The sequence below is a fragment of the Neomonachus schauinslandi genome, chromosome 5 (genome assembly GCF_002201575.2).
Source record: "Neomonachus schauinslandi chromosome 5, ASM220157v2, whole genome shotgun sequence".
Classification (NCBI taxonomy): domain Eukaryota; kingdom Metazoa; phylum Chordata; class Mammalia; order Carnivora; family Phocidae; genus Neomonachus; species Neomonachus schauinslandi.
In genome coordinates this window covers 96,293,828-96,303,510 of record NC_058407.1, presented here as the reverse complement: position 1 = coordinate 96,303,510, position 9,683 = coordinate 96,293,828, and the positions used below count along the sequence as shown (strand labels likewise).

Genomic DNA, 9,683 nt, shown 5'->3' with positions numbered 1-9,683 from the left:
CTGACCTCTTCCCTTTGGGGGGCTCAGCGTGGCCCAGGCCTAAGGGAGATGTGGGAGGCTCAGTTCCTGGTTCTTCTGCTTCTGCAACTGCCGTGGGTGGCTCCAGGTAAGACGGGGCTGACCCTCTGGGAGGGCTGCCCTCCAGACCCATGGGTGGGGGAGGGGGTGGTCAGCAGGGATGTCTGGACCTCACAGATGCCAAGTTCCTTAGCTTGGGTGGATTCTTCTAATGCCTTGCTTGGGGCAGTCTTTCTGCCCCCAAAGCCTCTTGTCAGTCTTCCCGTTGGGTGGGGAAGGGACAGAAACCCAAGGTCTTCCTCAGCCCCGTTTCTCCTTCAGGTAACTGAGGCTCCTTCTCTACTCCTAAGTCTTTTAGCTCACGGCCCCTCCCCTTGGCCTCTTTTTTCCTCCCCAGTGGAGGCTCCAGGGTCTGGGACAGAGGTCCGGGTGGTGTGGGCCCAGGAGGGGGCTCCGGTCCAGCTCCCCTGCAGCCCCACAGCCCCTCTCCAGGATGTCAGCCTTCTGCGAACCGCAGGGGTCACTTGGCACCACCTACCAGACAGGTATGCACCCCTAACTTGGGCAACAGGACCCCCACATCCAACAGCAGTGGCATCCAGACTCATAACCCCAGGCCCAAGCTAGCCCTCTGTCTCCTCCCCTGAGCTGTCAGTCCCTCTGAAGCCAGAGGCTCAGCTCCCCCCGCTGCCTTTCCTGTCTTTCCTCCGAAGCCTGCTCCCCTCACACCTGCATCCCTTCTACACCTGCCTCTCCAGAGAGTGGGTGGCGCTGGCCCGACCCGAGGGGAGACGGGGATGAGGACGGTTAGCGGGCCAGAGATCTTCCTTTTGGGTGCCTTTCCTCATCCTCGAAGTGGGGTTGGACCGCCTCTTGCCCCGGGCTTGTTACCCCTCGCATTTCTCAGTGCCGTCCCTCTCTCCCGCCCAGCGGTCCTCCGGCGCCCGCGCCCAGCCTGCGCCCCGCCGCGCCCTCCGCCCGGGGCCCGGGTCCGCGGCGCTACGTGGTGCTGATGCTGGCGGCCGGCGGCCTGCGCAGCGGGAGGCCCCCCCTGCAGCCCCGCGTGCAGCTGGACGAGCGCGGCCTCCAGCGCGGGGACTTCTCGCTGTGGCTGCGCCCGGCCCGACGCACCGACGCCGGCGAGTACCGCGCGGCCGTGCACCTCCGGGACCGCTCCCTCGCCTGCCGCCTCCGTCTGCGCGTGGGCCAGGCCTCCAGTAGGTGGGGGCGGGCCGCTGGGAGCGGGGCTGGAGCCGGGGCGCCGCGGTCCCTGTCGCCCTGGGAGGCAGGAAGGGCCGGGGCAGGGGCTGTGCTTCCCGGGAGGCGCCCTGGGCCCCGCCCGAGAGCCCCCGGGAGGGGAGCGGGAGGGGGTGGGGAGCAGAGTGGAAGGGGCGCCCCCAGAGAAGCACGTGTGTGGGGAGAGGACCCTCTGGAGAGACTGTCTCACCCCTGGAGCTCCCCTCCCCCACGCACCTGGGAGTGCCAGGATGGAGGAGGGGAGGCACCCCTGGGTTGGGGGGAGAGTGCAAGGCTAGAGTGACTCATTTCAGACATCTGTAGCTCAGGGGGTGGGCTGAGTGGGGATCCTCAGGCAAGGCGTGGAGAAAGGGAAGGGTCGACCATGTCAACCAAGTATACTGGAGGCCTGGGGGGGCGGGGGGCGTGTGCAGGGGAGGGAGGCAGGAGATCCCGCCCGAAACATCCATTTTAAGCACCTCCAGGTACCAGGCACTGGACTGGTGGGGGTTGGGGAAGGAGGGTTTGCGGGCGGTGGTCAGAGGACGGTTGGGGAGGAGAAGACAAGTGTTGGCTGTGGGGCTAATCAAATCTTCTTTATCCGTGAGCAGTGACTGCCAGCCCCCCAGGGTCCCTCAGGATCTCCGACTGGGTCATTTTGAACTGCTCCTTCAGCCGCCCTGACCTGCCAGCCTCTGTGCACTGGTTCCGGGGCAGAGTCCCTGTTCACGAGTCCCCCCATCACCACAAAGCTGGAAGCTTCCTCTTCCTGCCCCAAGTCAGCCCCTCAGACTCTGGGCCCTGGGGCTGCATTCTCACCTACAGAGATGGCTTCAATGTCTCCCTCACGTACAACCTCACCGTTCTGGGTAACTCCTCCAGTCTGCCTTCACCCTTGACCACAACCCCTCTCTGCCCCCCTTCACCTCCCCCTGACTTATGGGTCCCCAAACCAGGTCTCCGGCAGCTAGCGCCCACTGTGAATGCTCTGGGCCTCACGGCCCCACTCCCTTTTACCTCGCATTGCAACCTTTCAGCTGCCTTCCCCACTTCTGGCTTTTCCCTGGGCCATCCAGCCTCACTGGGCCACCTTTGGCCTCCTGGTGGCCCGGCCCACATGAGGGGCTCTGAACATCCTCAGTTCATCCACATTACTCTGCTCCCTTGCACTCTTCGGAGCTGGACCACCTCCTTTGCTCTTCTGCCTCCCGTCCCTGCCGCCCCAGTGCTCCAGCCTCTCTGTACCTCCCCCTCTCCACTTCAACTTTGGCTTCTCCTTCTTTCCCAGGTCTGGAGCCCTCAGTGCCTCTGATGGTGTATGCTGGAGCAGGTTCCAGGGTGGACCTACCTTGCCGCCTGCCCCCCGGTGTGGGGACCCAGTCTTCCCTCACTGCCAAGTGGACCCCTCCCGGGGGAGGCCCTGACCTTCTGGTGGCTGGAGACCATGGCAACTTTACCCTCCAACTGGAGGCTGTGAGCCAGGCCCAGGCTGGGGCCTACACTTGCCACATCCATCTGCAGGGAGAGCAGCTCAGCGCCACAGTCACTCTGGCAGTCATCACAGGTCAGCCCCAGGTGGGAAAGGATGAGCTCCCATCGCAGGGGAGCTGGGACAGGGAGGGCAGGCCGTCGGGCCAAGACTGGGCAGATCAGCCTCATGATAAAAGGCCACCGTGTGCAAGTTGCAGAGGCTGCCCTGGTGGCCTCCTCTTTTCTCGCCCCCACATAAAGAACTGAAACTGAAAATCTCCCCTGAGTCACTAGGTGAACATTCCATTCTCCTCTAAGGGACTCCCCTGCTCTGAATTGGGAGGAGGGTCTGAGAAGTTAGAAGGAGAGGTGGCAAAAGTTTGAATGGTTCAAAAGAGGTGGACTCTATTTCTAGAATCCTCATCTACTTGGGGACCAGTGCTTGGCTTAAAGTTGCAGGAAGTGGCTTGGATTTGGGAGGAGTTAATAAATCAGTCCCTTGGTCAGCAAATATTTACTGAGCAAGGACTGTTTTTTTGTTTTTTTGTTTTTGTTTTTTTTTTTTAAGAGAGTATAAAACAAACACAGAAACAACAACAACAACAACAAAAAGCCAAAACTCAGAAAGTGTGTGTTGATGGATTGGTAACTAGGAGCCACAACAGCTCAGCTATGTCTGTAGTATTCACCTGGGGTCACTAAACAGTAGCACCTCGTAGTAGGTACTTAATAATGTACATTGGTTGAGTGAATCAGTGAGTACACTGACAGGTCATACATCTCCCAAGGGCCAATGCTGACTTTCCACCTGCTCCAGGATAGCTCTCCCTCGATGTCATACCCACACCCCAGCCTCACTCCGAACCCCATCCTTTCCTCACCCCACGTGTCCTCTTGCTGACTTAGCCTTTCTGTCTGTAACTCCACCCGTATCCCACTCCCCTGAAACTTGGCCTCCTGTTTCCTCCACATCCAGTCAGCCCACAAAGCCTCCCAACTTTGTCCGTCCTAGGTCTTCTTGAGGGTCCGCTGTTTCCGGTTAGTTGTCCAGGCTCTCTGCACGACAGCTCACTGGGAGAGATTGTTGCCCCTGTAGAGAAGGAATTTCTCAAATCACAGGCCTGGGAAGTGCCAGCCTCGGGGTCTAAGGTCGGGTGTCTGTGTTGCCAAATCCTCAGGTGGCTCCACCACTCTGCTCAGCTCAAGACCCTTCACCACTGGTGTCCTCCTACCGGCCCTCTCTCTCACCGTACAGCTTTGAGATGCTCTGTCTGTAGACGGATGGGTCAGTTCACTATTCTCTGAACATTCAGAAAAGGGGGCAGAGTTCATTCAGGGGCCACCTCAAGGCAGGGGGCACTGATGTGAGCCAAGTCATGGAAACAAAAAAAGTGCAAGGTGTATTGGGAGGGGGGCAACACACCTGACTGATCTTGGGGTTTCTGAGCATTTGAGTGGGAAGTCGTGTAAAAGAATCCAAGATGGTATTTGTTACGTGATCCTTCCGGGCCAGTTTGAGTTTGAACAGTCCCGGAGGGCAGTAGAGAGCTTGGAGGCTGTTAAGCTGCAGAGGGATCTGCCGGGAGCTTTGTCTTGATAAGATTGATTTGGCCCTGACCCCGATCTCCTCCCCTCAACCTCACCCAATCAGAGCCCAGGTGAGAGCCTGAGTGCCGGGCGATTGAGACGGGGGAGTTGAATCTATGGTTTCAAGTAAGGGGGTCGGGCCCTCAAAGATCTCTTCCCTCTGATTTTCTCAGTGACTCCCAAATCCTCTGGGTTACCTGGCAAGCTGAGAAAACTGCTTTGTGAGGTGACCCCGGCGTCGGGACGAGAGCATTTTGTGTGGAGCCCCCTGGATAAGCAGTCTTGGAGAGGTTCCCCGGGACCCTGGCTGGAGATGCAGGAGGCCAGACTCCTTTCTCAGCCCTGGCAGTGCCATGTGTACCAGGGAGAGAGGCTTCTCGGGACAGCGGTGTACCTCACTGAGGTGGCTGGCCCAGGTCTGAGACCCCACACGTTCCGGACCAGTCGTCTTGACCCCACTTTCCAGACCCCTCCCCACCCGCATTCCAGATCTTTTCTTTCTAACCTCCGACTCTTGTCCAGGCCCCAACCCACTTCTGTCATTCATTAGCTAATGATCCTGGATAAGTCCCTCAACTCTGGGCCTCATTGTCTGCGGAATGTACGAGGGTGTGGCAAGATACCCTTCCAGCTATGACCCAGTACCTAATGCTATACTTCTTCTGTAGGTGCCCAGAGCTCTGGGAGGGCCCCAGGTGCCCTGAAAACAGGCCATCTCCCTCTCTTTTCCATCCTTGGTATCCTCTTTCTGCTCCTTTTGATGACTGGAGCCTTTGGTTTTCACCTTTGGAGAAGACAGGTGAGCCGGGGACACCCCTCAGCCCCCACCGGCCACTGGCTTCCCCTCTTTTCAGTTTTCTTTTCTTTTTTTAAGATTTTATTTATTTGACAGAGAGAGACAGAGAGAGAGAGGAAACACAAGCAGGGGGAGTGGGAGAGGGAAAAGCAGGCTTCCTGCTGAGCAGGGAGCCCGATGCGGGTCTTGATCCCAGGACCCTGGGATCATGACCTGAGCTGAAGGCAGACGCTTAACAACTGAGCCACCCAGGCGCCCCTCTTTTCAGTTTTCTGAGTGCTGTCTGGCACCCCTTCCTCAGGGAAGATGACCAAGGCAGACTCCTCATCCTGCCTTGAGAGTCCCCCTCTTCATAAGCCTCTCCAGGGACTCCTTGTGCTTCAAGGACCCAAGGGAGGCTTGAAGGGGCTGAGAAAAGGCCTGGGACCAGAAGGGGAGGGCAGGGGCCTGGAAAAGAATAGACTCATTCAGTATCCTCCTTATTGTCTTTCCCTTCATCCTTCTCCGCACCCACCCTCCATGTCTTCCCACAGTGGCGTCCAAGAAGATTCTCTGCCTTGGAGCATGGGACTCACCCACCTCAGGCTCAGAGCAAGATAGCGGAGCCTGAGCCTGAGCCGGAGCCGGAGCCGGAGCCGGAGCCGGAGAAGCTCTGACCTGGAGCTCAGGCAGCCCGCAGATCTCCACAACTCAGTCCAAATAAACTCCCTGTCAGCAGCAAGCCTGAGTCTGGCTCCTTCTGTCCAGGAAAGGTTCCTGTGTCTGCCCAGCCTCTGGGGGCTCCCTTCTCCCACCTCAGCCTTCCGACCTACTTTCCCCAGCCAATCTCTCTTATCTTCCTCTTTTCTGTTCCTGGCCTCTCCGTGATTCTTTCTGCCTTGGTCTTTCTTTTGCTGTCTCTCGCTCTCTCTCTCCCAGGTAGTCGTTTTTCTGAAGCTCCAAAAGCCCTCACCCCTTACCTCTACAGCTCTCTTCTGCGTCCTTTGCTCATGTTATGCTGGCTGCCCTGGTTTCCTTTGTATTTTTGTTCCCCTGGCCCACCCCATCCCACACTTGGCTCCATTTCACATTGTCCTTGGCCCTTTTGCTGCAGTGCGCGCGCGCAGACACACACAGATACACACACACACACACACACAGAGGAGCCCTGTCATGTCACGTCCTCCAGGGGATCAGGTCTTGCGACCTTTCTGGGCAGCTGGCTGAGGTTTCTGCTTGCCTCCTCCCCACCCCCACGTTCCCTGGCTCTGGGCAACCTGTGTGGTCCCAGGCACGAGAACACACTGCCACCCAGTGGCCACTGTTTGTCATGCCATGGGAGGTCACTGGGCAGGCGGGGGCAGGCTGGAGGAGACCAACAGCGCAGTGGTCCAGGCGGGCCCAGATCCCTGCGAGCGGGCGCCACCTCTGCGGTGTTCACTTTGTGCGGTCCGCGTCTGAGTGTGCACCAAGCAGCGGTCACGTCCCCTGGGCACTCTCCAGGAGAGGGACCGAACCATGCCCGCCTCAGGACACAGAGCCCCGGCCCTGGCAAGGTTATGATCCAAGTCTGACAAAGGCGAGCGCTGCGAACAAAGGTCCCCGTGGCGAGAAAAATGGCCAGCAAGACAGCTGGTTGTGGCACAGCTGTGGGAGTCCAGAGACCTGGCTTCGGATCCTATCTCTGCTGATGTGAGCAGAGCTGACCTCCTCAGCCTCGGGTTCTTCCTACTAAGTGGAATAATGATAATGACCCATGAAAAGGGGTTGCTGTATCAAATGGTCAAAGGGCTTTGAAAACTGAGGTGCCCCCGAGTATATGATGTGCTTGTCGGGTTCCCCACTTGTGAAGGAGGTAGCCGGCCCGTTCTGGTCACGCCAGGAAGGGGACCCAAGCCCCACAAGCATACCTGCCTCCCTCGTTGTCTGTCTTTGTCTTGGAAAGAACATTCCCCTGAGGCGTGCTGACTGTCCTTCAGCAGAGCACACACACAGCTTTGGCCCCCAGCACCACCACCCCCACCCCCCGGGGAAACTAGACCTCCATCTGCGATATGCGCAGGGCTCTGGACTCAGCTGCACACAGCTCTGCCAGGGAATGTTAACCCTGGACAGGAGGAAACAAAGATTGGAAGGGAGTGGGAGTGAGCCTGCAGGAGCAGGAGACGCATGGTGGCAGACACCCTACTTCGTATCCCACCGAGCCTGGGTGCCACGTGCACAGTGACACAAACCAGGAGGCTGAAGACATATCCCTGTGGAGACACAATGGCGCGAGACTTGGGGACAGAGGGGTACCTTTGTTCTGGGCAGAGCCTCCGAGGGCGAGGGGCACCCTCTGAAGCCTGAGTAATGAACCATTTAAAGCAATCTGAGTTTCTGAGCCTTAGGATGGTGGTAACCCTTGCCTTGTCACAGGTGGAGAAACAGTGACAAGGAAAGAGGCGCTGACACTCACCAGAGATCATCACGCTGTAAGGTGAAGTCCTGAAGTTCCTTCAAGAAGCCTCGAAAGCATCATCCCCACCGTTTACTGTGGGCTGGGGACAGCTGCTGAGGAGACCCCTCAGGTCTGCCCTATGACCCTACTCTCCATAGCTGTAGTGGAAGCCCCCATGTTTTATTTTATTTTTATTTTATTTTTTTGCCTCATGTTTTAATGGGGCAGGGGTTTCCTGGAAAGTTCTGTGGGTGGCAATTTTCCTTTCTACTGGGTAACAACCTATGTGCCTTTTGGGCTTATGAGAGTAGTCATCAAGGATTCACCGTCGTCTATGTGGGGACTTCCCCGTGCTCCTGAATGAAGGGGACAGGGAGGGGACAGAGGCAGAATGAAAGGCCACCTCGTTCCTCTACCCACTAAGAAAGAGAAGAGCAAAGGGTAGAAGGAAGAGGGGGCATGAGGCTTTTGCATACAGGGCTCCTTCTTTCATTCTTACTCCTTCCTCTGTGGGATCTCTCCTAGGGGTGATACATTCCTGCTCCTCCCCCTTCCCCCCCCAAAGCCCCATTCCCCATCTGGCAAGATAACCTCCGACCCTTTTATTGTCCCCTTAAGGCCCCCCAAAGAGCTAGGTGAATTTATCTTGCATCTCCAAGTTCATTGGCAAACCAGTGTTCCAGGTTGGGGTCCTGGAGGGGAAGGGACACGAAGGAGGCGGGGAGCTCAGGAAACTTCAGTGGGGGCTGGGGTGGTGGATCATCTTAAACCCTTGTTAAAAAGAAAGGAAGTGTGGTGCCTGGGTGGCTCAATAGGTTAAGCTCAGGTCATGATCCCAGTTCCCTGCTCAGCCGGGAGCCTGCTTCTCCTTTCTCTGCTGTTCCCCCTGCTTGTGCTCTCTGGCTCTCTGTCAAATAAATAAGTAAAATAAAAATAAAAATTAAAAAAAAAAGGAAGGAAGCAAAAAAAAAAAAAGATGCTCTATTAGTTACCTATTGCCACATAACAAGCCACCCCAGAAGTTAGTAATTTAAAACAATAAACATATGATCTCACACCGTCAGGAAGCTAAGAGCAGCTTAGCTGAGTGGTTCTGGTGCAGGGTCTCTTGTGAGGCTGCTAAGATGTGGGCCAGGGCTGTGGTCATCTAAAGGCTTGGCCAGGGTGGAGGATCTGCTTCCAAAAAGGCTCCCTCAGGTGGCTGCTGGTCAGAGGCTGTATTTCCCCTGTGAGTGGGCCTCTTCATAACGCTGCTCGCTGCAGAGCAACTGGCTTCCTCTGGGGGAGAGAGTGGCCAAGAAAAAAGCTACCATGTCTTTATAACCTCATCTAGAAAGGGATACACCATCACTTCTGCCCTAGTCTATTGGTCACACAGACCAACGCTGGTACAACATGGGAGAGGACAACATAAAGGGTGAATTGGAAGTAGCAGGAAGCACTGGGGGCCATCTTGCTTATGACAGCTTGGCTATCGTGGGGGAACAGTGCCTGAGAGAGAGAGAGAGGCCAAATGAGGAGAAGGAGCGTCTCTGAGTTCCTCCATCCCTAGCCTTGCAGTGGGCCTGACAGCCTCCTCTACTGTCTACTGTCCAGAGGTTCTGGAAGCCAAATGAGGTCCAGGGTCTTGCCAAGTCAAGTGTGTCAGGCAAGAGGCCATACTGTGCTCATTCAGACCCGTGGTCACATTTGCCAGTGTGCCCCCCACTTTGACTTGGTCTTCTCATGTCCCCGGGCCAGGGCAGACACAGAAATTTCCCTGCCCCACCATCCCCACCAGGCAGAAGTGTTAGGGTTCAGGCCTGAGTCCCTGCTGTTGCCGCCCACCCCCCTCCAAAGGAGACGAACAAAGAGCTTAGGTGACCCTGCTCAGGCCCCGCCCCCAGGTGGAGTTAGCCCTTTGAAGGGAATGGCGTTGGGCTGAGGATGGCTTCTAGCTGCTGTGGCTGACAGTTTCTCCAAGGGCTGCAGGTGCAAGCCGGCTGAGCCCAGGCCGAGCTCTGAAATTTGTTTGCTCCAACCTCCCACGGGAGGCGGGAAACCCAGGAGCCTCCCTCCGAGTTGCCGAACATGGTCATAGAGCTAGGGACAAGAGGGCTGGGGTGGAGGTGGGTCAGGCCTCCAAGACTCTTGTTTCCCAAACAACAGCCTTGATCA

General features: G+C 57.1%; 1 protein-coding gene across 1 annotated transcript; it reads left to right on the top strand.

The window, feature by feature from the left end:
* Nucleotides 1–48: 48 nt before the first annotated feature.
* LAG3 (lymphocyte activating 3) lies at nt 49–5,763 on the top strand. The gene is made up of 8 exons (XM_021690735.1): nt 49–106; nt 416–563; nt 949–1,235; nt 1,866–2,123; nt 2,543–2,818; nt 4,485–4,727; nt 4,980–5,110; nt 5,641–5,763. Exons 1-8 carry the CDS (start codon nt 49–51, stop codon nt 5,761–5,763), a joined length of 1,524 nt encoding a protein of 507 aa, XP_021546410.1.
* Nucleotides 5,764–9,683: the final 3,920 nt, after the last annotated feature.

What these genes read in the sequence shown, in the direction of transcription:
- LAG3 (XM_021690735.1), top strand. Translation starts at nt 49, where the DNA reads ATGTGGGAGGCTCAGTTCCTGGTTCTTCTGCTTCTGCAACTGCCGTGG. An exon ending in ACTGCCGTGGGTGGCTCCAG is followed by an intron (nt 107 to 415) that starts GTAAGACGGGGC and finishes TTTCCTCCCCAG; the next exon opens with TGGAGGCTCCAGGGTCTGGG. An exon ending in CACTGAGGTGGCTGGCCCAG is followed by an intron (nt 4,728 to 4,979) that starts GTCTGAGACCCC and finishes CTTCTTCTGTAG; the next exon opens with GTGCCCAGAGCTCTGGGAGG.